Source organism: Thamnophis elegans, chromosome 8 (genome assembly GCF_009769535.1).
Source record: "Thamnophis elegans isolate rThaEle1 chromosome 8, rThaEle1.pri, whole genome shotgun sequence".
Lineage (NCBI taxonomy): Eukaryota > Metazoa > Chordata > Lepidosauria > Squamata > Colubridae > Thamnophis > Thamnophis elegans.
The window spans coordinates 46,436,728-46,460,311 of record NC_045548.1 but is presented as its reverse complement, the minus strand read 5'-3'; the positions used below and the strand labels follow the sequence as shown (position 1 = coordinate 46,460,311).

The following is a 23,584-nucleotide window of genomic DNA, read 5'->3' as shown; positions in this document are numbered from 1 at the left end:
TGTAAATGATGCTGTTATCTCAATCCAACTGGCCAAAAGTGAGTTATGCATTGCAATTCAGCACTCAAAATTATATCAAACCTAATGTTTATGGTTTGCCAAAGAACTACCTGTACTCTTGTCTAGATTTAAATGTTACAGTCACACTTCCAAAAAATTAGACAGCCATCTTTCTAGCTATACTTATGTATACATTACTGTTTTCATGAAAGTGATTGTCAAACAATATTTGGCTGTGATCATTGCAGAGGAAGGACATATGGATGTATACATAAAAATGTTGGTAATAGCCATAATGTTCTTCAGAGTAAGACTAATCATTCTTTCTATGCAACAGAAATCATTTTGAAGACTAAACTGGATTGATAAATGTACCTTCTTACTTACTGACCATTTTAGACAAAGCCAGTCAGAATGAGACATGATTTATTTGGTAGTCTTGTATTCAAAACTTGTGCTTTATGACCAAGCTATATTTCTTCTTATCCCTTAAGTACTGTCAAAGATCATGGAACCTGTATGTGCACTAGAGGAATAGGCAGTTTTGCCTATTTGCATGAATGTGTAGAATGGAAGACATGGGATTGTGTAGACTGTAGACTGTGTAGTTTTCAAAATCCATCCTTCAAAGGATATTTTTCATTATTTTTATTAATCAGTCTTACAAAGAAACAAATCTTGCCACTGTTGTCACTTATGCCAGAGGTAGTGAACTCTTGTGATATTTTATACGAAGTCGTAAAAAATATTACTGAAATCAGTATGTGCCAACAAATCCAAAAACACAGTAACCCTTAAGAACATTATTTTAAAAGAAAAAAATGTCTCTGCCCCACAGTCATTTCTTATTACTGTACTAATTATGGCTCAATTTATTTAACAATGCATGCTTTTTGAACACTCCATTAGAGGGGCCTGCATTTAAAGGTGTCATACAGTAATGTGGTTCAGGTCCCTCTAGTGGTAAAAACGCTTCCTTCACTGTAGTGAAGTTCATCCATTCTTTAGTTATTCATAATTGTGAATTGAAACTTCCTCAATACCGTTTTGGGAAAACTTAAAATGATCTCAATGGGCAGACACTTAAAAATAAAGAAATAAAAAACATGTACTCCTTAAAACTGAGCTCGTTCTTAGAAGTGGGCGAGGATTCTTTGAAGATTGTATGGATCCATCTGTGAAATAGATGCTATTGTCACAAGTGCTTTTTCAACAGGTAATAATGGACTTCGTTTCTCCAGGGCCCTCCCTGGATGTTTTGCTTCTCATCCAAGATGCTTCTTCAGTTCTGACTGAATGGGGCAGCAGCACCAAGGGGTTGGGGTGGGGGAACAGGAGGATTTATATTTCTTGCAGTCATCTGGTCATTAGCACTCTCTCTGGGAATTGTTGTAGGAGGTCTATCAGGATTGTGTGTATCAAAATGGAAATGGATGTGGAATCTTCTTGGAACTGCTGAAAGGGCTATGTTGTAAACAGGAGATAGAGATGTTGTATCCGTCCCCCCTCTGTTGAGAGTGGGCTGTTCAGTTTTAACATAGATGACTTCTTTGATCCCTCTCTGTCAGAATGTGAGCTCTGAAAGAGGGGTCAAGATGCAACATCTTAAAAAGACAATGTTTTTCTCAGCAGACTAAATTCCCATCCCAGTAAAAGCTCTTTTAATCACGTTTATCAATACTTAAAATAAAAAAACTAAAGTAATGATGAAAAAAGCAATATTAGGTCATCTAAAATCTGGAAAGACTTCTGAACATCAAAGAGAAATCAGGTAATAGACTTTGACATTTTAGAAATTCTATTTTTTTTGAGTCCTTCAAATCAAACTGAAAGGGTTTGTCATATCCCATAAGATGGCTGTAGTCTTGAGCATAATTAAACAGGAATGGATTAACAAACATTGCTCTTCTTTAACATAAAATGTTGTGAACAGCTTGCTCATGTCTGGAACAGTCACATCTTTTTGATGGAACAAAATTTTCTTTTCTCTCAAATGCCACTGTATGTAATTGCTGTGTATGTGTCTGTTTTATCTTTATAGTACAGACGGATAATATATCTTCTAGTAAATAAATGTAAGATCAGTGGTGTTAGGAAAATAAAGAATAGTGTGGTACTATAAAAGCAATTTCCGAGTAGATTTTGTCAAAATTTAAGCCATACTTGTGTATAATAGCAAAACACATGGAAGCAGTAATTATGCTGGTGGTAAAACAGAATGTTTTCACTCCTGCAAGAAAAGAAAAACATATTAATAGTTAAGAGTCCAAATTGGTTCCCACCCTAAACCTAACCCTAAGCCAGACAGTGATTCAAGAACTAAACAGTACTTAGAGCCATTTACACCCATTTGCTGGAGGGCCATCTTCTTCAACAGGATTTCCTTCTAAATTGATATAGTTCAATTAACAGAGCTAAATGAAATATTTAACAATATGCAGCAGTATGAATGGGGCTGAAAAGAGGCACTTGCTGCAGCTGTTATCTCTCCTGTAAAGACAGGCAGTTTTTCCTGGGCTTCCAAGGCTGGCAGAAAAAGTTTTACAGGTAGTTCTTGTTTAGCAATCCCAATTATGACTAGCAGCTCTGTTAAGTGTGCGCCTGCTTAACTTTTTGTAATTCCTTCTATTCTAATTTCCTTCTCTGGGGAAACAAGCAATTTCTAAAGCAGTCTCTCCTGGGCCTGAGTAGTTTTCCCTCCCAACACCAGAGTAGAAACATTGAAGGGATTACAAGAGAGTACCCCTTTTTAAGCAACGTCTCACCCTTTTGCTAAAAATTGTTGCCCTGCCAGGCATCTAAGACATACTGTATGCACTGATATGAAGAATGTTTTTAAAAGTTGCTAGTTAGCTTCTGGGTCCAATTCAAGGTGCTGCTCATAACCTTTAAAGCTCTTTATGGCGTGGATTCAGCCTATCTGAAGAACTGTCTCACCCCAGTGGGATTGGCCTGGAGGGAGTATGGTGCAGACCACATTGGACAAAGAATTTCAGTTGGCAGGATCCAAGAGAAAAGCCTTTTCTATCATGGCTCCTGCTCTTTGGAACATCATGTTCTCATGGTGAGGTCTGGCCCTACCCTCTTAGCCTTTCAAAAAGCACAGAAAACCTGGCTCTTCCAGCTGACTTGGGCCCTCCACTTTGGAGGTGGTTATTAGAGTGAGAGACGATTCCACCTCCATTCTATTTACATATTAGTCCCTTTTTATCTGGTCCTTGGTTAATTTTAATGTTTTAATCCTTAATGTTTAATGCTCTTAATGTTTTATGTTTTTATATTATTGTGAGATGGTTGGCATATAGCAATAGCAGTTAGACTTATATACCGCTTCATAGGGCTTTCAGCACTCTCTAAGCGGTTTACAGAGTCAGCTATTGCCCCCAACAACAATCCGGGTCCTCATTTTATCCACCTTGGAAGGTTGGAAGGCTGAGTCAACCCTGAGCCGGTGAGATTTGAACAGCAGAACTGCAGAACTGCAGTCAGTTGAAGTAGCCTGCAGTACTGCATTAACCACTGCGCCACCTCGGCTCTTTTATTATTTAATAATAAAAGCATAAAAGAATAGATGAAAAACAAACCAAATATTTGTTAAAAAAGGACTTTGGAAGGTAATTAAGTGGCCCAAGTGTTTCTCATATTGACTGACAGCTAAGAACTTGCAAGTAGTTACTGATAGCTATAATTAGGAGTGAGGGCTGCAGACTGGTATAGTTCTGTGATGGCATGCGTGCCCAAAGTGGCACATGGAGCCATGTCACCTGGCATGTGCAGAATCACCATTTCCTCTTCCAGGTTTCTGGTGCGCATGTGTACATGACAATTAGCTGGCCTTGTGCATGCAACAGTGCCAGAAACTGGAAGAGCTGGTCTTCCGTTTTCCTGCATGAGCATGCACATCGGCTAGCTGATAGGCACATGCACATCAGAAACTGGAAGGCTTGCCAGAAGTTCATTTTCCAGCGCAAGCATGCCCCTGGGAAGCTCTTCTTCCTGGTCATGGCCTAGACAAGCACAAAGTGCTCCCTTTTCGGCATTCGGTGCCGAAAAGATTCGCCATCACTGGTATAGTTCATAAATGTAGACTCGGTTTCTCTTTGCTTAACATTTACAAAAAATAACATACGTTTTAAAGAGTTGTATGTTCTACTCAGAGTTAAGCCCTTATCAATTTAATGAAACTTATTCTTCAGATAACTGGACATGAATTCTTATAATTTTCAAAAAGCACGTCCATAAAGGCTGAGTGGTAGTTAGTTGAATCTTGACAGCATCAAATTGGGAATGAGATACCAGGCAGTATCTCCAAAACCCCAGAGATAATAATGTAGTTTGGCTAGATTTTGGAGAGGAGTCCCAGCTGGCTATTGCTCATTTTTCAGGTGGTTTGTACATAAAACAGAACACTTTATGGCAACTTATATTCAGAACATTGGAACATATTTACATCACGCAAAGATACGAGGAAATTCATTTCCATTTTTTACTTAAGTTTAATTCAAGGCAGGGAGAACCTTTTTAAAACCCAAATACTTTCTGGATTATCACTCTCCACCCACCAGCATTTTCCTTCCAGCCATTGTTTCCCCCAATAGACTAAAAGGAGCCACCAAGGTGCTCCAAAAATATTTTTGGGTTTTAGGCAGGAGAGATATGTACATAGAAAGCATCTTAACATTCTTCTAATGTCGAGTTAAGCTACTACATTAAACAAGACATTTAAATGCATAAGCAAATTTATAGCTAACACACTTTGCATGCATTTCTGTATAATGAGAATTCTCACTCATGAAAAGTAAAAAAAAAAATCTAACACACTTACCTAATATCATTTTTGATAAAGTTCCAGAATAAATTAATCTTCCATATTCTGAATGTTCTTCCAGAGATAATGTACCAAAGCGGCACAGAGACTCTGCATGGAAAAATGGAACCTAGGGGCCAAATACCATGTATAATCAGTATCAATATCTCTTCCAGTAAGTAATCATACATCAACATATATATGCAGACATGCTTTTTTCTAACAACCAATTTAAATAATGATCCCAAGAGCCTGGTTGAGATTGGCAAGCTGCTGCCTTACCTCTAACCATGTTTCCCTTTGTTATGTGAGTGATGAATGGACCACATGAAAAATTAAGATTCCCTGACCACGATTCAGCTATATTTATTGTGTAAGGTTTATATGGCCACCTATCTTCTGCAATATAATCTTGGGCAGCGACAACTGCAATAAGAAAAATATAACAAATGAAAGCAACTACAAACACCTTTTAGATGTCCCTCCTTAATCATTAGCAATTTCTATTCTATTGTTTGCTGCTGTACATGGATTTCAAAGAAGGAGCAACAAAAGCATTTTGAAATATATGCTACCAATTAAAACGAAACCGTTTGCTTATATCTCCTGGTGGAAAAAGAAAACAAGATACACGTGTCGGATTTTGTTCCAAGTTCCTGCTGGGCGATGAAATCCTGATATCTTCATCCCGAGCGTTCTTCGGCTGAGCAGAGGTAGCGTGGATCATTCACTTGGTGGCTCAGAATTCTGGCACCTGCACTCCACACACCTTAAAGCTACCAAGGTCAAGAATCACCGGATTACAGCACTGATTGTAGATCCACACGTGCAACCCCTAGCAGGCCAGGAGCCGCGGCTTAAGCACCAGTTGCATGCTTTCTACGGTAACATCCGCCCTCCCTCGCCTTGTAAGGTGCAGCAAGGTTCACTGCAGCACTTACCTGCTTCTTTCCCCCAAGCCAAAACCGGGATGCAACGCTCGGGGCGAACCAAGCGGCGTTAGCAGTTTGCAATGGGAAACCGTGAACGGCTGGCGCTTCTCGGGCATTCCCGCCAACCTCTTCGCCTGCTGGAGCTCCCTACATCTTCCGGCGCTTTGCTGCCAGAGTTTTAGGCCGGGAGCGTGGAACCTCAACCCAGCCACCAGCAACATCTCCTCCGCGGGAAGCCAAAGCTACTGGGAAAAGCAACCCGACAGCTGCGGGGCCTCCTCTTCCGGCCTACAGAGACCGAAAGCGGCGTTGGGAAAGCTACCGCAACGCGCCGCTGTGGGAGGAGCGCGACGTTTTCAAGTTCAGCGCCTCTGCCTGAAGGTGGGCTGAAAGGCGTTTGAAATTACTGGGATCACAGATCAAATACGAAGAACTCCACTTTTCCCAGCCGAGGAAATGGAGCCCTGGATGAAGTGCCACTCTTTAAGTGGTCCTGGGAAAAAGAAGCTCGAGAGGCGATGGAAAGATGGTGGAAGAAGCAATTGGACTATTAAAAAAAAAAAAAAAAGCAATGCCAAGTGAATCAAAAATGCACCTTGGAGAAACTAACATAAGATTGAGAATATCCCCCAGAATATGAGCTACATATGTAAACATGCTGCAAAGGATTCCCTCTGTTGTGTCCTGGAATAAAATAGTTTTTAGAAGTGTGTTTGGGGGGGGGGTGTTAAGATTAGGAAATAAAAAGCATAGCCTTTGAGATGTTTAAAACATTTATTCGAAGCTTACATGTTTCAATTACAAAACCCAGCTTTCTGATAACGCCAATATTACAATCTAATCATCAACTCTGTTAAATCTCGTACAAAAATTAATGATCACACCTGAATGTAGGTGTATGGAAGGAGAGTGTAGCATACACAGAGTATTATTGGTTACAGAAATGCAGGGTTAATTATCCAAAAGAATAGCTTTCATAGCCCAGTATTTCCCTGCTGTCCTAATCCATAACTATTCAAATCACACTATGGGAAAGCATCAGGTTGAGGAAACTAGAATATTTGCCTAATTAGGATGAAATGTTAATGAGACGTATATTGAATATAAGGATTAAATAAAATCAGTGGAAAAACTATTGGCTAATGAATTAATATTCTACACATCCCTCCTACTCTGTGTAATAAACTAGGAAGTCTTGCAACAAGTCCATTTGGACTTTTTTTCATGTGACAATATTTCCCAGATTATATTTTGACTTTAAACTCAAGAATATAGTATATCTGGTTCACTAAATTAATTATTGACACGGAGGTGGCAAACTTCTGGTGTTGCAACAATCGTCCTTTGATTAAAATTCAATGCAAAAAATTGAATAATCTATAAAAAACCCTCCCCCCAAAAAAACTAGGTTAGTAATTTAACATATAATCTTTAAAGGTTGGGTTGAGCCTCAGCCCGTTGTTCCAATGTTTCCACAATGTTTTTCAAACGTTCTTCATCACTGAAGAAGAACACACAGAGTTTTCTTTCCATCTCCTGTACTTTATTATTCTCCAGGACGTCCTTCTTAGATTTTATATCAGCAAGAAATCTGTGATAAGCTGATTTATTTTATTCAACTGGAATTCCAGCTGCTGAAACTGTTCAGAAAGTTGCTAAACATGAGAGAAATGCAATAGTGAGTTCAATACACTTCTGTCCTACTATATCCTAGAAATATCTTCATATTAATTCTCTTATTTATGCAATCGTGAGTTTTTTCTGCCCATATCTTTTTGAAATATGCTTTCAAAAATTAAAACTTAGAATTCTTGACATTTATATTATAAATCAGGAATATGAAAATTTGATTTGATTCTATAGGCCAACTATTACTGGTGGTTGACAAAAGCCTTCTGCTCAATAAAAAGCTATGGCTGGGTTCACACAATACATTTGATTGGAAGTCTCGACTATTCAAAAGTGCTGATGTCAACTGAATAGCCACTTCACTTTGGTCATGTAGCTTATTGCATATTTATATATTAAATTTATATGTCACCCATCTCACTATTCAAAGCAACTCTGGGCTGCTGATAATACAATAAAAACACAAATAGAAAAACATTAAGATTAACAAGAATTAAATAAAACTTAAGAACCAAATGCACGAGTGGTATGACGGTTAGTTAATCTTTGCAGTTGCTAAGTTAGTAACATGATTGTTAAGTGAATCTGTCTTCCCCATTGACTTTGCTTGTCAGAAGGATTGCAAAACCTGATCACATGACCCCAGGACACTGCAACTGTCATAAAATGAACCAGTTGTCAAGCGTCCGAATGTGGCTTTGGGATGCCTGCAACAGTCATGGGTGAAAAATGGTCATAAATAACATTTTTCAGTGCCGTTGTAACTTCAGTCCCTAAATTAATGGTTGTAAGTTGAGGACTACCTGTATTGTCACAGTGAAGTAAAGGCTGCAAGCTGCAAGAGTTTAGATTAGACACATCAACATTATGTGAATAAGGTACTTTCTTATAATTACAGTAAATATTACAAATGTACTGTTGAATACTCCATGAAATTACCATCTCAGATTATCATAATCCAGTTACTTACCTGATTACTAAGACACACACTTTCTCCTTTGCAGTATATAGAATCATGAAGAATTGTTAATCAGCATCCATCTTTGATAAAAGATGATTTTGTTCTTGGCCAGCAAGCACTAATTGGTCAAGCACTGATACTGAATCCAGCTGTAACTTTTCAGCCATCTCCTCAAGCCTTTCATATGTTCTAAATAATTGCTTCGGATTCCTTCCTTCCAGAAGTTGACACATCCTTTAAAATATGTATAGAGGTGGGATAAAAATACATCAAAGTTAACAATGCCAGTGTTTTCATTAACAGTGAAGCATAAAATGTTACATTATTTAATAAAATCTGTAAAGTCCGGAGCAAATATAGCAGTACAAAAGGTATTGGGCCTTTGCAACCATATTATGCTTGGTTCAAGAGTCACGCTTGACATTATTTCTTGTGCCACCACTGGAATTCATTATTTTAAATAAATAAGACCAAATCCCAGCAAAGCAGGGCTGACTTTGGAATGTATCCAGTATTAGGCAGCTATTGTATTGTATATATTAATACAGGGAGAACACTAAACTATCCAATATTCTTGGTGGAAATGTTACCAAAGTTAGATGAAAAAGTACATTTGATACAAACTGTAACTTCCATACACTCTTTTATTCAAGGAAGGAAGTAAATTATTGTTTAACTTAAAATACTGTACAATAAAAGAAAGTAATGTCTACTATGAGTTCATACAAACACTGATAATCCTCGACCTATGACCAGAATTGAGACCCAACTTTGTGTTGCTAAGTGAGACATTTGTTAAGTGAGTTTTGCCCCATTTTACAATTTTCCTTGCCACAATTGTTTTGTGAATCAATGCAGTTGTTGTTAGCAACACAGTTGTTAAATGAATTTGATTTCCCCATTGACTTTGCTTGTCAGGTCACAAAAGGTGATCACATGAGTCAGGGTACTGCAACTGTCATAAATAGGAGTCACTTGCCAAGCATCTCAATTTTTATCACATGATGATGGGGATGTGGAAAGTCATAAATGTGAAAACAGTTATAAGTTGTTCTCAATGCTATTGTAACTTTGAACAATCACTAAGCAGGGTGGATAAAAATCAATTTTAGTTTTTTAAAAAAAATTAAATTTAAATTGGATTGTTTGGATTTTTATCAAAATTATTTTAATAAAATGCTTTTGGAATAAAAATCTATCTAAATATAGTTTTCTATTTAAGATACATTAATAATTTAGTTTATTTAGCATGAAATGGAGTTAAGTTATGTAGCATGACTGAGTCAACAGCGAGTCAAATCCATCCTGTTAGTAAGCAAACTTTTGTATGTCAAGGACTACCTGTACATAACAGTATGCTCTGGCTTAGAACCATTACCAATAAGGAAGACCCATTAATTTCAAACAAATTATTTTTATGTTTCAGCCTGAGATTTATTTATTGACACAGGCCTTACGTTTAGTGCTTCAGTAAATTTGAAATAATCCAGCTTCTTACCTATGGGCTGCAATATCCTTTGGCTCAACAGTGCTTCTTGGTGTCCTTTGAAGGGCTATAGAAGGCTCAGACATTGTTTCTATTGTCCGTACTAAAATGTCATTGCTTAATTTCAGGTCTTGCACCATATTTTCCAGCAGACGGCTGTTTCCCTAAGTTTTCGAAATTCAATTTCATATGCCAACTGAAGAAATTCAAAGGATGCCTTCTGTTTGATCAGCTGGTTACAGATCTGATCCTGCCTAGATATATAGTAGTCCTGACGAGCAATTTGTAAATCAAAATCCCTTTAACCACAGGCATATTCAAGAGCTCTGCATTCTCCTTAATCAGCAAAGGTAGGGTTCCATGTTTATTTGTGATAAATCTATTTTTATTTTTGCAATGTCATTATTCAAGCTAGAAATTTTAGCTTCAAAGTTTTCTTTTCCATGAATCTGCAAAATAGAGAAATGGTTTCTGAGTTTTTGTTTAAGTGATTTGTTATTAAGTCTTGAATTCCAGAGGTTCTCCTCTAATTATACACAAACACACACACACTACTGTTCACATTCCTTTTCGTTCTCCTCCTTTCTACCTATCTACGCATCCAACAGAGTTGAGGTACTCTAGATCAACAATTGAACAATGTCATCTTGTAAGATACAAGAAGCATGCCTTCTCTATCACAATGCCTGTTCTACGGAATACACCCTAACCCAATTCTGGCCTTTGAAAAATCCCCGAAGACCTAGTTCTTCCACAATGCTCTGAACAGGATAATATATAAATCTGTTGCAACTTCTTAAAGTCTGTGGTTTCCCTAAATAAGTATGTTTTATTTTCATTGCCTTCTTTACAGATTGTGATGTATTTAACCCTTACTAGCTGCCCAGAATCATTTGACAAGTGGCCAGCTATATCAATTGAATACATTCCATTGCACACTATATTTTGAAGTATAATTACAATTACCCATTTTTAAAATCTAAGTTGCTGTGGATCTGAGCCAGTGGGAAATATTTTTCAAAATTTCATTTATCAATTTCTTTCTAATTATTTTATTCCCACTATAATAGACTTTACTATAATGGATTTTTGAAAGGAACCATAATGGATTGCAACAAAGAAATTATTCCGTGAAACAAATTCAGTCATCAATGATTCATGTAAGGATGAAAACTTTTAGAAGTCTTTTGTTCTTTTATCAAGTATCTCTCACTTCATTTCCAATAGTACTGATTGATATGGACCTCAGCCAGAGGCTTCATGTAGATGTTGAATTAACAAAGGACACAACATTGAGCCCTGTGGTATCTCACAAATGAGAGGACTAGGGAGTTATTTCTCATACCCCCTGCATCAATTGAAGTTGGCCCTAAAAAAAGAGAATGGTCTCTCCAATTCTCAACTGCTGAAACTAGTCCAGATAGCATGGTCAATGTACTAAACCCCTGAGAAATCAAGGAGCACAAGAATGAATCTCCATCCTAGATCCAGCACAGGTCATCTGTGAGTGTGACCAAGATTGTCTCTGTACTAATCCTGGCCTGAAATCTAAGTGAAACAGGCCTCGATAATCCACTTTCTCCAGGGTGCTCTACAGCTGCAGTCAGACTACATTTTCAACAACCTTCTCTAAAAAGGGATGATAACTACTAAAAGTATTGGCTCCAGGGATGACTTCTTAAGCAGGGGTTCAACCATTGCCCTCTTCAAATTTGAAGTTATTACCCCCTCCTTCAAAGACCACTCTCAAATGTCACATAAATCCTATTTACTTCAAAAATCACTGATTCAAACTCATTCCAACTCACCCCTCAAACCAGCCAAGATCCAACTCAGCATGGCTCTGAGCAATTCTTGCTTCATTTTCAGGATTCTAAAATGCCAAATGATTTTACTCAAAATAATGAGTGCCAGCCTATGGAACACTTACAAGGATGACATGTTCAAGTCAACTCACTATGAATTTAAAGACCGTTTAAAATTATATCTTTAAGGCAACAGCATTAAGCCTTATGTAAAAATCACCTTACCTTTTTTAAAGTGCCGATACTCTTCTCTGCCCACTGAAGACCTGATCTCATACTTAGGTTCTTAGCTTGCTGTTGAATTAATTGATGCTGAGCACAAATATATGCCATTTGCAACCTAGCCAGTTCTGATTTTTCATCACATATATCACTGCTTTCCTCGTAGCTGGAGGACTTACTTATATGTATAAGTTGAAAATTTTCTTCATTAGAACTTTCCACCAATTCGGATATACCCTGGAAAAACTGTTTTTTTGTATAGGAAGTAAGAGCTCCCGTGCTTTGTTCTTCTTGATACAAATAATTATCTAAAGGAAGATGAGTTAGCAGCACAGGAGGAGAATCCAGATCTTGTCCAGCTGCAACCACAAAAAAAGAAGCAAGTTTCTTAACTCCTTCAATTAGGGTTTGAAGCTCATTGTTTATCTTTATATTCATGGTTGTAAAGTTCCCTTGACCATCTTTCAGGAGTTTAAGTGTTTCCTCACCTCTTTCTTTAACCTTTAAGGAGATAAAACTATTAGCTGAAGCCATGACTTGAAGTTTGTTACGACGATGAATCTTTACCTGTTTAATCTTTTTAAGAGTTTGACATTCATTTTCTAACATTTTAAGGGTTTCCTCTTCTTCCTCACAATTGTTAGTTTTCAAATCAAGAGGCTTGGAATTCTTAAGAATTTCATTAAGAGCTTCTTCTCCTAAAATAGATTTTGATGATTTTAGGAGAGCATTAAATGACTGCAACTCTTCTTCAGATAGTACATTACGTTCATTCAAAGCTGTACAGAACCACTCCAGAAATGATTTATTTTCCAAAGTTTCAAATAACCAATCAAAGTCTTCTCCATTAAGTGAATTTGCCTTGAAATATCCTGTCCGCTTTAGAGTTTCAACAAACCTAGCTCCACCATCCATAATGCACTTCACTTTTTGATGCTGGATATTGCAGCCGTTTTCTACCACATTTTCAAGTATTTCTAGTAAAGAAAAGTATGGGATAATGAAAATAAATTAGTTTTATAAAGGCCTATATTTTATCAATTGATTTAGAAAACCATCGCAAGGTTTCAAATCAATTAGAATTTTGCATATTGATAACAATACATTTCAATAGTCAGTGGCAAAATAATGGAAAAATGAAACTGAGTGAGCTAAAAAAAACAAGCCACTGACTCTTTCTAGGAGGCAAGTAAATTGCTTTAAACTTCAGGAAAAAAAGTTCCTTTCTACTCGTTTCCTATCGAAGTCTCTCCTCTTTGGAAATTAACAGTTACTTCTCCCCTTACTTTGTATTAATTTCCAGTGTCTTTCCTAGATTTATTACCTAGTGATCACGAGAATTCACCCGCGTACGATTCAAAGGGATCTGTAGGGCTGAAGAGCTCTCGCGTACCAATAAATCCCAAAGGGGAAGAACAACTGGTCTGCTTTGGCGGGCGAGGGTGGGGAGGAATTCAAACTTCCGCCTTTTCATGATAACCAGCTCCCAGACACTCGCGAGAGCCAGCCACCTTCTCTCGAATTCATAGAGTTTTAGTTTTAGCGCTGATTTCAGAATGGAATGATTCAACTTAATTGAAATTCAGCTGAAATAAAAATATTAATTTAATTCGTTAAAATTGTTTAAAAATTAAAAATGGGAGCATAAGAACCCGCAGCTTGTTATACTTTTGTGAGCTGTCTTTCCCATTTACATTCAGTACACCCAAGGCACAGGTTCCTCCCTTAGTCCTAAAACAGCGTTTTTCAAAAGTGTCAACTTTAAAATGAGTGTACTGCAACATTTCATGCCGGCTGGGGAATTCTGAGTGTTATAGCCCGCACATCTTAAGAGTTGCCAAGTTTGAAAAACTTATAAGGGAAATTAATAAATTTCTACAATTTGTAGCGTGATATTCTCATCACAAGACCGAGGTTATTCAAGCCTTTTGCTCCAGGTTTTTGCAAACAGCTCCCTATGAGGAAGAAAAAAGTGCCCGTGCTTATATCCATATGAGATTTGAACAACATATACATCAGAGATCTTCAAAGCTGACAACTTTAAGACTTGTGGACTTCAACTCCTAGAATTCTGGAAGTTGAAGTCCATAAGTCTTAAAGTTGCCAAGTTTGGGGGCCCCTGATATACATACTGTGGTGGGAGTGTCAGATAAAGCAACCGAGACACAGGTGCTGCTCTGCTTTCAAAGGGTGGCCCAGTGTCCTTCACAGGGTGGGCAAGCTTGACGTAGCTGTAATAATTTAAATCTGTACAGGGACCATTCGTCGGCATTTTACAATAACCGTTAGTAAAAACGTCGCGCCCTCCACTGAAGAAAAGATTGCCCCAGTTGCTGCTGCCCATAGCGGGCTACTCTATATTATATATCTATGGTATTTGTTCCACGCCTTGCGTTTCGGAAACCGGAAATCGTTATCGGTGACCTACAGGAAGTGGTTTCTGAGGAGGATTGTCCCGGCTGGAGTGGTGTCGTGCCTAAAAAGCTGCCTGGCGGATTTCTGCGGCTGGGGAGCGGTGAGTTGTTGGAGCGCGACCAGCGTCCGGCCTGGTAGACAACTTTCTTTCTTGCGTGCTTTGTTCGTCACGAGGACTCGAGAGCCGAGAGCCGTGGGAAGGGGCTGGTGTCGATGCTGGGCGGAAAGTGACTTAATCCCGGGCTTCAATCTCTTCAATCAGCCTTCCCCAACGGTGCTTTACCTTGCATTGGGAAATTGCCTCTGATAGGATGTATTGATGCCCTCTTAAAAGCACCCCCGTCTCTATTTTCCTCCCTGAACCCCCTGAAAATCATTTATTTTATTTATTTGTCAACCATGCACAAGGTAGCAGGTATTAGTAAAGACATGAACTAATGAGATTGGTACAAATAAGTAAAACATGGCCATGAATCACATAAAATGAGTACATATCAATGGGGATAGTAGGACAGAGAATACTTTTATTCTCAGAGCTGCTACCTATCTAGACAACTGAAAAGCACCCTGTAAGGGTTGCTCCACCTTCTTCCCTTTTTGTAAGAACTAAGAGGACTTTATGTCAATCTTTTTCCTGTAGGCTTCAACCTCTTCATTATTTGTGAACTCCTGGATGGATTTTTCTCTTGGGGTGACTTTGCCACACATATTTTTTTTCTATCATTTATTTCCTCTGTTTTTTAGCATTCTTCTCTGCCCCCCTCCCCGTTATGATTAAAATGAAATGAGCCACTCTGATAGCAAGATGTTCATAATATCTTGTTTATATTTGTGTATATTTGAAATCTTAGGAATCAAGCCTGGTAGCTTTGGTAATGTAATATTATTCCCTCACTTTTTAAAAAACTGTTCTTCCTACAATTCCCATATTTTTTTAACATGATTTAAAATATGATCCATGCAATAAGAATACAGATTATAATGTACATGTGCCTTGCAGACAGTGTTGACTGCTACCAACTGCCTAAATTTCTGCAGGTTTTTTTTGGCAAGATTTAAGAAGTGGTTTACTATTGCATTCTTCCTAAGAACTGAGAGAAAGTGACTGTCTCTCGGTCACAGTTGTCTTTGTATCTAAGGCAAGACTAGAAACTAGAGTTTTCCACTTTGTAGCTTGGTGCCTTTACCACTGCACCAAACTGACTGTTACTGTAGATATAATGCTAGGAAATTAGGTACAGCTATAAATTATGTATCAAAACCAAATCACACCTATATGCCTTATCTTAATATGGAGCACACTAAGAATGAATAAAATATTAGGATTGCAACTTCCCCAAATTGTCCAGCTAATGTAGCCCTTTGTCATGCTAGATAAAAATTATAAGAATTATCGATCTGAATGGTACCATTGGAGGAAGGGCCACCTATGTAGTTTCACTTTGTGTGTGCACAAGCAACAAAAACAAATCTTTTCAGATCCAGTTTGGTAAAACTGATTTTGATTCCGATTAAATTAGCAACTGTTTACAACTTAAGATTTAGAAATCTAAAATCTCAAAAACACAAGTCAGTCCAAGTGTATCATTTTGTTTTTCCCAATGCCCAAGCCATGCCTGTAGGTTTCTTGCAAACAGGATATAGAGGAATTATCCTTTTCACCATTTGCTAAGATTGGTATTTTAGAGGTATTTGAGTCTCAAGTTAAAAGCCCTTGATGTATCTGTTCTCCATGAAGTTATCCAAATCCTTTTAAAAACTATCCAGGTTAGTTGGCATTATTACTTCTAGTACTAATTCAAGAATTTTACAGTTCTTTTGGACTAGGATGAGCAGCCCAAAATAACTAAAACTTTTTAAATGTTTATCTGATAATTCCGAAACTGAAGACACAATGTAGCTTTCTAATGAGATGAAGCATGTCCACTTTCAGGAGATCTGGGCTTTTTGACCATACATCTTTGATTTCATATTTTAAAAGGCAACATGTATAATTTTGGGCAAAATTAGATTAACTAGTCAGGTAGTAGTGCCTTTCTACAGGAATAATACCTCCCAAACATTCAAATAAATTGGTGAAGGGTTTTGTGCAAATGGCATTCAAAGTAATTTTCTTTGTCCAGTGCCAGTTTTGTTGGTATACTCATCAACAGAGAAAGCAATCATGCAATCTCCAAATCTGATTAGGCATTTCTTAATCTTAATTGTTTTATTCAATACGTAAATCATGGAATTAGCTGATAGGAAGGCTTGTGTTCTTGATTCCCAACTTGGCACATCACAGACTTAACCAAAGTTAAACAATTAAGTTCTGTTCTTTCTATGTGTATTACAATTTTAAATAAGATCACTATCTCTGTATAGTATAGAGGGTAAGACAGACAATTCTGTCTTCTAAATGAGGACAGTATTTGTATACCTTCAGGATTTTTAACAGTATTCAGCTGACAACATTACAAAAGCCAAGGTGGCACAGTGGTTAGAGTGCAGTACTGCAGGCCACTTCAGCTGACTGTTAGCTGCAGTTCAGCGGTTCTAATCTCACTGGCTCAAGGTTGACTCAGCCTTCCATCCTTCCGAGGTGGGTAAAATGAGGACCCAGACTGTGGGGGCAATATGCTGACACTGTAAACCGCTTAGAGAGGGCTGAAAGCCCTATGAAGCTGTATATAAGTCTAACTGCTATTGCTATTGCTATTACTTCTGGCCATGCTGCCTAGAATGAGAATTTCCTAATCATTACTATGTTTTTATCTGTAAGGAATTTTGAGGTGTCATCCAATATGTGTGGATTGGGGATTTATCCTGAAAAATATACTTGTAAATTCAAGAATGAATATATCTATATTTATATAGCAATGTAAATACATAGATATAATATTGATACACTTTATGTAAGAATACACATACAATATGAACTGTTCCTTATTGGCAATTATCATACTTGTATTCTGATAATTTGGGCAGTATTTTTGCCAAAAGTAAGATTTATTCTGAAAATCAAGGTTACATCTGGCCAAGGTTACATGTTTTTTAATAAAAATAATATCAGTATGTGAAAGAAATTCCTGTACTGGCTGAGTATCTATCCATTTACTTTATGGTGAAGTGTACTATCCTATATCCACATAACAGCTTGATTAAATAGATTGGGCTAAGAGTGAATGAAGACTATATTTATATAGGCTTTTATAAAATTTATAAAAAATTTTGGCAATCAATCAGTAGAACAGCTAGCTTTCAGAAATTGTGGGTGCTTTATCACTTGAGGCTTTTAAGAAGAGCCTGGACAGCTACCTGGCTAATAGTATAGGGTCTCCTGCTCAAGCAGGGAGTTGGACTAGAATACCTCCAAGGTCCCTTCTAATGCTGATATTCTATGTTCTATAGGCTACAGTCACCAAGTAACCTCTGACAAGAACCCAGGCACTCTTAATCCAATCATTTTACCATCTTGGCTCTGTGCAAGCAATGCCATGGATGTTTTAAATAGCAATAGCACTAAGATTTATATACCGCTTTACAGTGCTTTACAGCCCTCTTTAAGAGTATACAGAGTCAGCGTATTGCCCCCAACAATTTGGGTCCTCATTTTATCTTCCTTGGAATGATGGAAGGATGAGTCAACCTTGAAAGAACCTTTCTAGACACTTATCTTTGGCCTTTAGATTGTATCTGATAGGTATTAAGTTCTGGAAGACTGAATTAAATCATCTGACATGCTTGTTATTGATGATGTTATTAGTTTGGGTAATGAAACATCTGCAAGAAAACAACCAAGCTTAGAGAGCACCAAAGATCCAGTCATTTCAACCCTGAGCTACCATGTTTCCCCAAAAATAAGATAAGGTCTTATTTTATATTGACCCCCAAAATAAGCACTTGGCCTTATTTTCGAGGCGGTCTTACTATTTTTGAGGTACAGGAGACGGCAAGCATGGTCACTTCATGGCTGCTGCTGTGTTGCAATATTTTCAGGGACAGCTTATTTTAGCGCATGCACTCAAAAGCCTGATTGTGCTTATTATCTAGGGAGGTCCTATTTTCAGGGAAACGGGGGTATGCATTTTCTCATTTATCAGTTTTTGTCTCTTATTTTGATAACATTTCCCATGATAATTTGAATGTCTATTAAAAGTCCTTCAGGAAAAACTTTATTTAGTTAATTAATCTGCAGATAACATTATAAAATAATCTATATAGTATAAAATAGTTCTTGACAGCAATTGAGAGTGGGACTGCCATTGCTATGCGATGCAATCATAAAATGTAGTGTCACATGATCATCATTTAGCAATGGCAATCCTGTGGTAATCCCAGGTCCAGTGGCTATTATGTTAACTGAGGACATGTGGGTTGTTGAGGGGGAAGCAGAGGGAGTCCCAGGTAAGGAGCCCAGAGTTGGCACAGAGGCTGGGAGGGCTTGGGAGGCCTAGCTCATGCTGTGGGTGAGATGAGGGAACTGGGGGAGTGAATTAGTGGAGGTTTGAGAGGGCTGGGAGAGGTTGTACACAGGCAAGAGTATTCGCTGCAGAGGAGAACAATGTACCAGAGTGACTTGCACCTTTCCTTGCTAACTTCCCCACTTTGTGAGAAGCTAGCAGTGAAGTAGTCATCATGTGACTGTGGTTGCCTGTGACATTGTAAATGAACTACATTGAAATCTATTGTAAATGTTTCTGGGGATACAGTATCTAGATAAGATTTTAGCCAGGCATATGATTGGCCAGTCAAATTCATAACTGCATTAAGGATCCTTAGATAACCTTGGCCTCAAATTAAGAGGTAGTAATGTAAACACATTGCTATAGATGGTATTTTAATATAATACAGTAAACATAGCTAAATCATGTTTTTCTTTGATGTCACTACCAACTGTTGGAAGGACTGTAGTTAGTGACCTTGTACTGCCACTAGACAATTTTTTTTTTCATAATGAACTTGAATATGTATGTACTTTTCCATTTGTTTTCAGATCCTGTTTAAAAGCTCCAAAGGCATTTGTTAAGAAGAGATGGGTAAGGATATTGACAAAAATATCCTTTAGAAGTATCTTTGCTTATTAAGAACATATTCAATATATCATAAAAGTGCTAATTTTACTTCCAGTCATGTTTAAATGAAAATTTGGGTGACAATTCAGAGTAGTAATTAATATATTAATTATGATTGCAATTGTTTGTCATGAAGTATCTTTTAAGGCTTGTTTTGCTTGCTGAATGGCAAAATGACACTTTGTAATCTTACATTATTTAGATATATGTATCACTTCCTCAATGCCTTCCCCCCCCCCCTTTAAAACTTAAGAATTGTTTTTTCTCACCTTATTTGGAGATAAATTGTTATTCTGACAGGTGAAATATTTTTTTAAAAAAAACAAAGATTGCCAGTACCTGTAGGAAGGATGGGTATAATAAAAAACACTAGACTTCATTCTGCTTTATAGTGTACTGGAATTATTATCTATATTTAAATTTTATCTTTTAAAATTTATTTCCTGTTATAAAGTATGTACGATAATGATCTCAAAATGTTGATAAGGATGCCTTTTTAAAGTTCATCAGATTTGAATACTACCAAGGAATGCTATAGTATTTTGAAATATTTCAGGTTAGTAGATTAGTGTCCACCTAGTATTAAAGCAACTTGAGATAAGAACTCTTACAGTATTTATCACAAACAATATATAACTCAATATCATATTTACATGTTGGACTTGCTGCCATTCTCATATATATTTATTTGATTTTTATCCCACTTTTATTACCTTAACTCAAGGAAGCAAACCTATATAATACCCCTCCTTCCTCCTATCCCCCCCCCCAACAACTATCCTATCAGGTGGGTTAGGCTGAGAGAGAGTCACTTGCCCAAAGTAACCATTTACATTTCATGCATAAGGCATGAAACTCAGCCTTCTAGTTTCTAACCCTAACCTTAGCCACTACACCAAACAGGTTCTCCATACCAAACTATATATATAATAAATTCATTGTTTATTATTTAATTGTTAAACCTTCTAATAGTCATAAATTGAAATTCTTCATTCATTCCATATTGTAGATGGAGAAGAGAAAACATATGGAGGGTGTGAAGGCCCTGATGCTATGTATGTGAAGTTGATATCTTCTGATGGCCATGAATTCATTGTTAAACGAGAGCATGCGCTCACATCAGGAACAATAAAGGCAATGTTAAGTGGCCCAGGTTTGTATAACACTCATTTCTGAAAAACTGGGATTGAGATTTTTTTTGGTCTTTTAATAGTAGAGTAATCTTTGGAATCAGTTTCTCAAAAAGAACAGTAGAGTTTGGTAGAATTTAGTATTTCAATTTCAGTCAGAGACTATGTGCCCAAACAAAAGTGAAAATGGTCTTGGAATCATAGGGATTTTCCAGTATTACCAAAGGAAAGTTTCTAAGCTTTAGATACTTTTCTATAGATCAGTTTTTGTTTTTTTGAAAGGGGATCAGTTTTGAGTTAGTCATAATACCAATTTGGGTCAATTATATACATTATGGAAAAATAATGTCCATATTCATTCTGCTAATAATAATAATTGTACAATTCTATAGAGACTGAGAGTGTATTTGCTGTTACAAGGGATATCACTGATAGGATGAGTTTTCCTTCCTCACTGTAGCCATTTCCTAACAAATGTATTATTCTATCTGCCCTGTCCACTAAATCTATAAAATAGATTTGGATTCCTACAAGCCAGATTTATGAGGCGAAGGAGCTTATATTTCATATCACATTCATTTATATTTCACATATGTTCAATCATGCTTATTACAATTTTATTCTAGGAATAAAATTCACAGATAATCAACAACTATCAAAATGAGTTTTAATTCAAATTTATGACAAATACTTAACTTTTAATAGTGCAGTTTTCAGCTTTCTTTATATGTACAGGTGAATGTGCAGTGTGTGTGTATGCGTTTGTAAAAATAGTGCCTGAAAAGGGCAATGTTATTTATTAGTGCATTATATTCAAAAAGTTAACTGATTTTCTTCTGATTAGATCCAATGGTACAATTAAAACAAGTTGCAATAAGGATTGGTTTGACAGGCTTTATTAAAAAAAATTCCTAAGGTCAAATGATTATATCTGAAAACTCATTCTGAATTTGTTCAGGTTGATCAAATTTAAATAATTATAAAAGATAAAGAAGACAACAAATCTAAAATGCAGAAGTTCAAGTAGCAGTGGTTTCATTAAATTATATGTATATTCATACAAATACAACACACACATACTTCTGAATTAAACCTTTGTCAAAAAAAATACTGATGAGTTATCTTTGTTTTTTATGTGCACAGGGCAGTTTGCTGAAAATGAAACAAACGAAGTGAATTTCAGAGAGATTCCTTCTCACGTCTTATCTAAAGTATGCATGTATTTCACCTATAAGGTTCGCTACACTAACAGCTCCACAGAGATTCCTGAATTTCCAATTGCACCTGAGATTGCACTGGAACTGCTGATGGCTGCAAACTTCTTAGATTGTTAAATAGAATAAATTATAATAAAAATGTAAACCACCCCCCTTCCCTTCCAGTATTTAATACATATGTTTAGTTAGCAACTTTTTCGTATAGCATGTTTTATATGTTTGGCCAAGAACTGTACTCATCACTGTGAAGGATATTTCTCACAGTGGTTTTGCATAGGAACCATTCATGCTCAATTTTGTTTTGCTGCCTACACAAGTACGGACTTCTTACCAATTGATAAATAAACATGCCAAGTTATGCATGACCTTTGCCTTATCCTTCAGCAAAAAAAATAATTATGTTATCACCGCTATGAATTTGCTGAAATTACTTCTTTCTGAGAACAGTTCAGAGTTAAAGATGGAATCCCCTCCGGGGATGAATCAGACTTCCTCACTTGGAATGCTCAATATTGGGGTATGCTACAAATGTGTTGGGGAGGAGTGGAGGATGGAATTTTATGTTAGCATATTCTCAGATTGTGCTAATAATAAAATGGACTTATGTTGTAATTGTAAAAATGGTATATAACTATGCTTATAACACATTTGTTGCAATACTTTACTTGTATGTTCAATCTTGGTAGGCATTACATTTACACAGTAATCTATTATGGCTTTTCCCATACTTCCAGTTCTTCTTTACTTTTAGTAATCTTTATAAATTTATCTATAGGCTTTATAAAATGATGATTCCCAGCTATACTGTCAAATGTAAAATAGAGGACTGTGATAGAATGACACATCTCAATTTAACATGAGCAAACCTCATCCTGAATAATAAGATTTTCAATTATAACTGGACTTCATTATTTGCAGTAAATAATAATTTATTAAATCCATATGCCATCTGACTCCCAGCAATTCTGGATGGTTTACAAATTGTTAAAAACACATAACAATACAGTACAAAAAATAAAAATCAAAGAAATTAACATAGAGAAAACAAACTTGGATGGATACAAGGGAAGGAAAAAACATACATCAACCATCCTCACCAAATCCCTAATGAAGATCAACATCATTAAGGCCTTTTGAAATCTCATTAGGGTGAGGCTGTTCAGATCTTGGGAGGAACCTTATTTCAGAGTATAGATGCTGCTACATAAGACATACTTTCAGGGTCCCAAAATACAGCATTAATCAATGGAGCCTGGGATATGCCAATCCTGCCAGATTGAACCAACTAGGCACATGTTACGGGACAATATATCTTAGGGCATTATTTTATGTAGCAGTTTATACATAATCTCTGGAAAGTAGAGTATGAGTTAAATACTATTTTTATCCATTGTTTTTGTTGTGTTTGAGAACTGGTTACAATAAGTTTTGTTAAGTTCATTTTGGATATTGCTGATTGGCTACAGTGGTATGAGGATGTTTCAAAGAACTTTCTACTATCCTATTCTGAACATGAATCAGACCATTCCAACTGCACCAGGCTTTTCATAATGTATTTATTCAGGCCAAGACAAGGCATGATATTGGGTGGGGGAAAATCTAGAGATCCAGCTTTTCTAGTTGAACTTAACATTCAACTCTTGCGTATACTAGTTCCCCATTTAGAACTGATGCAAGTAAACATAAGCAAATACTACTTACAGTCCAAGTAGATATTTTCAGTAACAGTACCTTCTGGCACAATTTGGTCTAGAACCTTACATTAATCCATTTGTTCTTGATTTATTGATTTTCCAGGCCAGTATTCCTGTTCTATTTGTCATACACAAGTTAAGTTTTTTTAAAAATCTATTCTGAATATTGTTCACTTGTCCATGTATTCAGAAAGTATAGTGTAATGTGTTTTATTTCAGGATTATTCTTTCT

The 23,584-nt window shown here is 36.7% G+C and overlaps 3 protein-coding genes across 4 annotated transcripts; 1 reads left to right on the top strand and 2 right to left on the bottom strand.

The window, feature by feature from the left end:
- Window positions 1-633: 633 nt before the first annotated feature.
- Window positions 634-6,965, bottom strand: TMEM70 (transmembrane protein 70). The gene is given in 7 exon segments (XM_032222279.1): window positions 634-1,909; window positions 1,912-1,995; window positions 1,998-2,126; window positions 2,129-2,230; window positions 4,826-4,937; window positions 5,749-5,886; window positions 6,912-6,965. Coding segments are annotated over 7 exon segments (798 nt in total). The 3' UTR covers window positions 634-1,730.
- HAUS3 (HAUS augmin like complex subunit 3) lies at window positions 6,495-13,319 on the bottom strand. Its single transcript, XM_032222221.1, is given in 10 exon segments — window positions 6,495-7,328; window positions 7,331-7,394; window positions 8,339-8,397; window positions 8,400-8,563; window positions 9,828-9,972; window positions 9,975-10,115; window positions 10,118-10,183; window positions 10,186-10,264; window positions 11,846-12,819; window positions 13,167-13,319. Coding segments are annotated over 9 exon segments (1,788 nt in total). The 5' UTR covers window positions 12,758-12,819; window positions 13,167-13,319; the 3' UTR covers window positions 6,495-7,170.
- A 946-nt stretch (window positions 13,320-14,265) lies between these two features.
- On the top strand, window positions 14,266-22,270 carry ELOC (elongin C). Of its 2 annotated transcripts, none has more exons than XM_032223339.1 (4): window positions 14,266-14,357; window positions 19,233-19,275; window positions 20,321-20,464; window positions 21,585-22,270. In XM_032223339.1, the coding sequence occupies exons 2-4, from the start codon at window positions 19,272-19,274 to the stop codon at window positions 21,773-21,775; spliced, it is 339 nt and encodes a 112-aa protein (XP_032079230.1). In that variant the 5' UTR covers window positions 14,266-14,357; window positions 19,233-19,271; the 3' UTR covers window positions 21,776-22,270. The 2 variants fall into 2 exon arrangements, with proteins under 2 accessions (XP_032079230.1, XP_032079231.1); XM_032223340.1 differs by having other exon boundaries at window positions 14,318-14,391.
- The last annotated feature ends 1,314 nt before the right edge of the window (window positions 22,271-23,584 follow it).

Coding starts and splice junctions, on each gene's coding strand:
- ELOC (XM_032223339.1), top strand. Junction 20,465..21,584: donor GGCAATGTTAAGTGGCCCAG/GTTTGTATAACA, acceptor TTATGTGCACAG/GGCAGTTTGCTGAAAATGAA.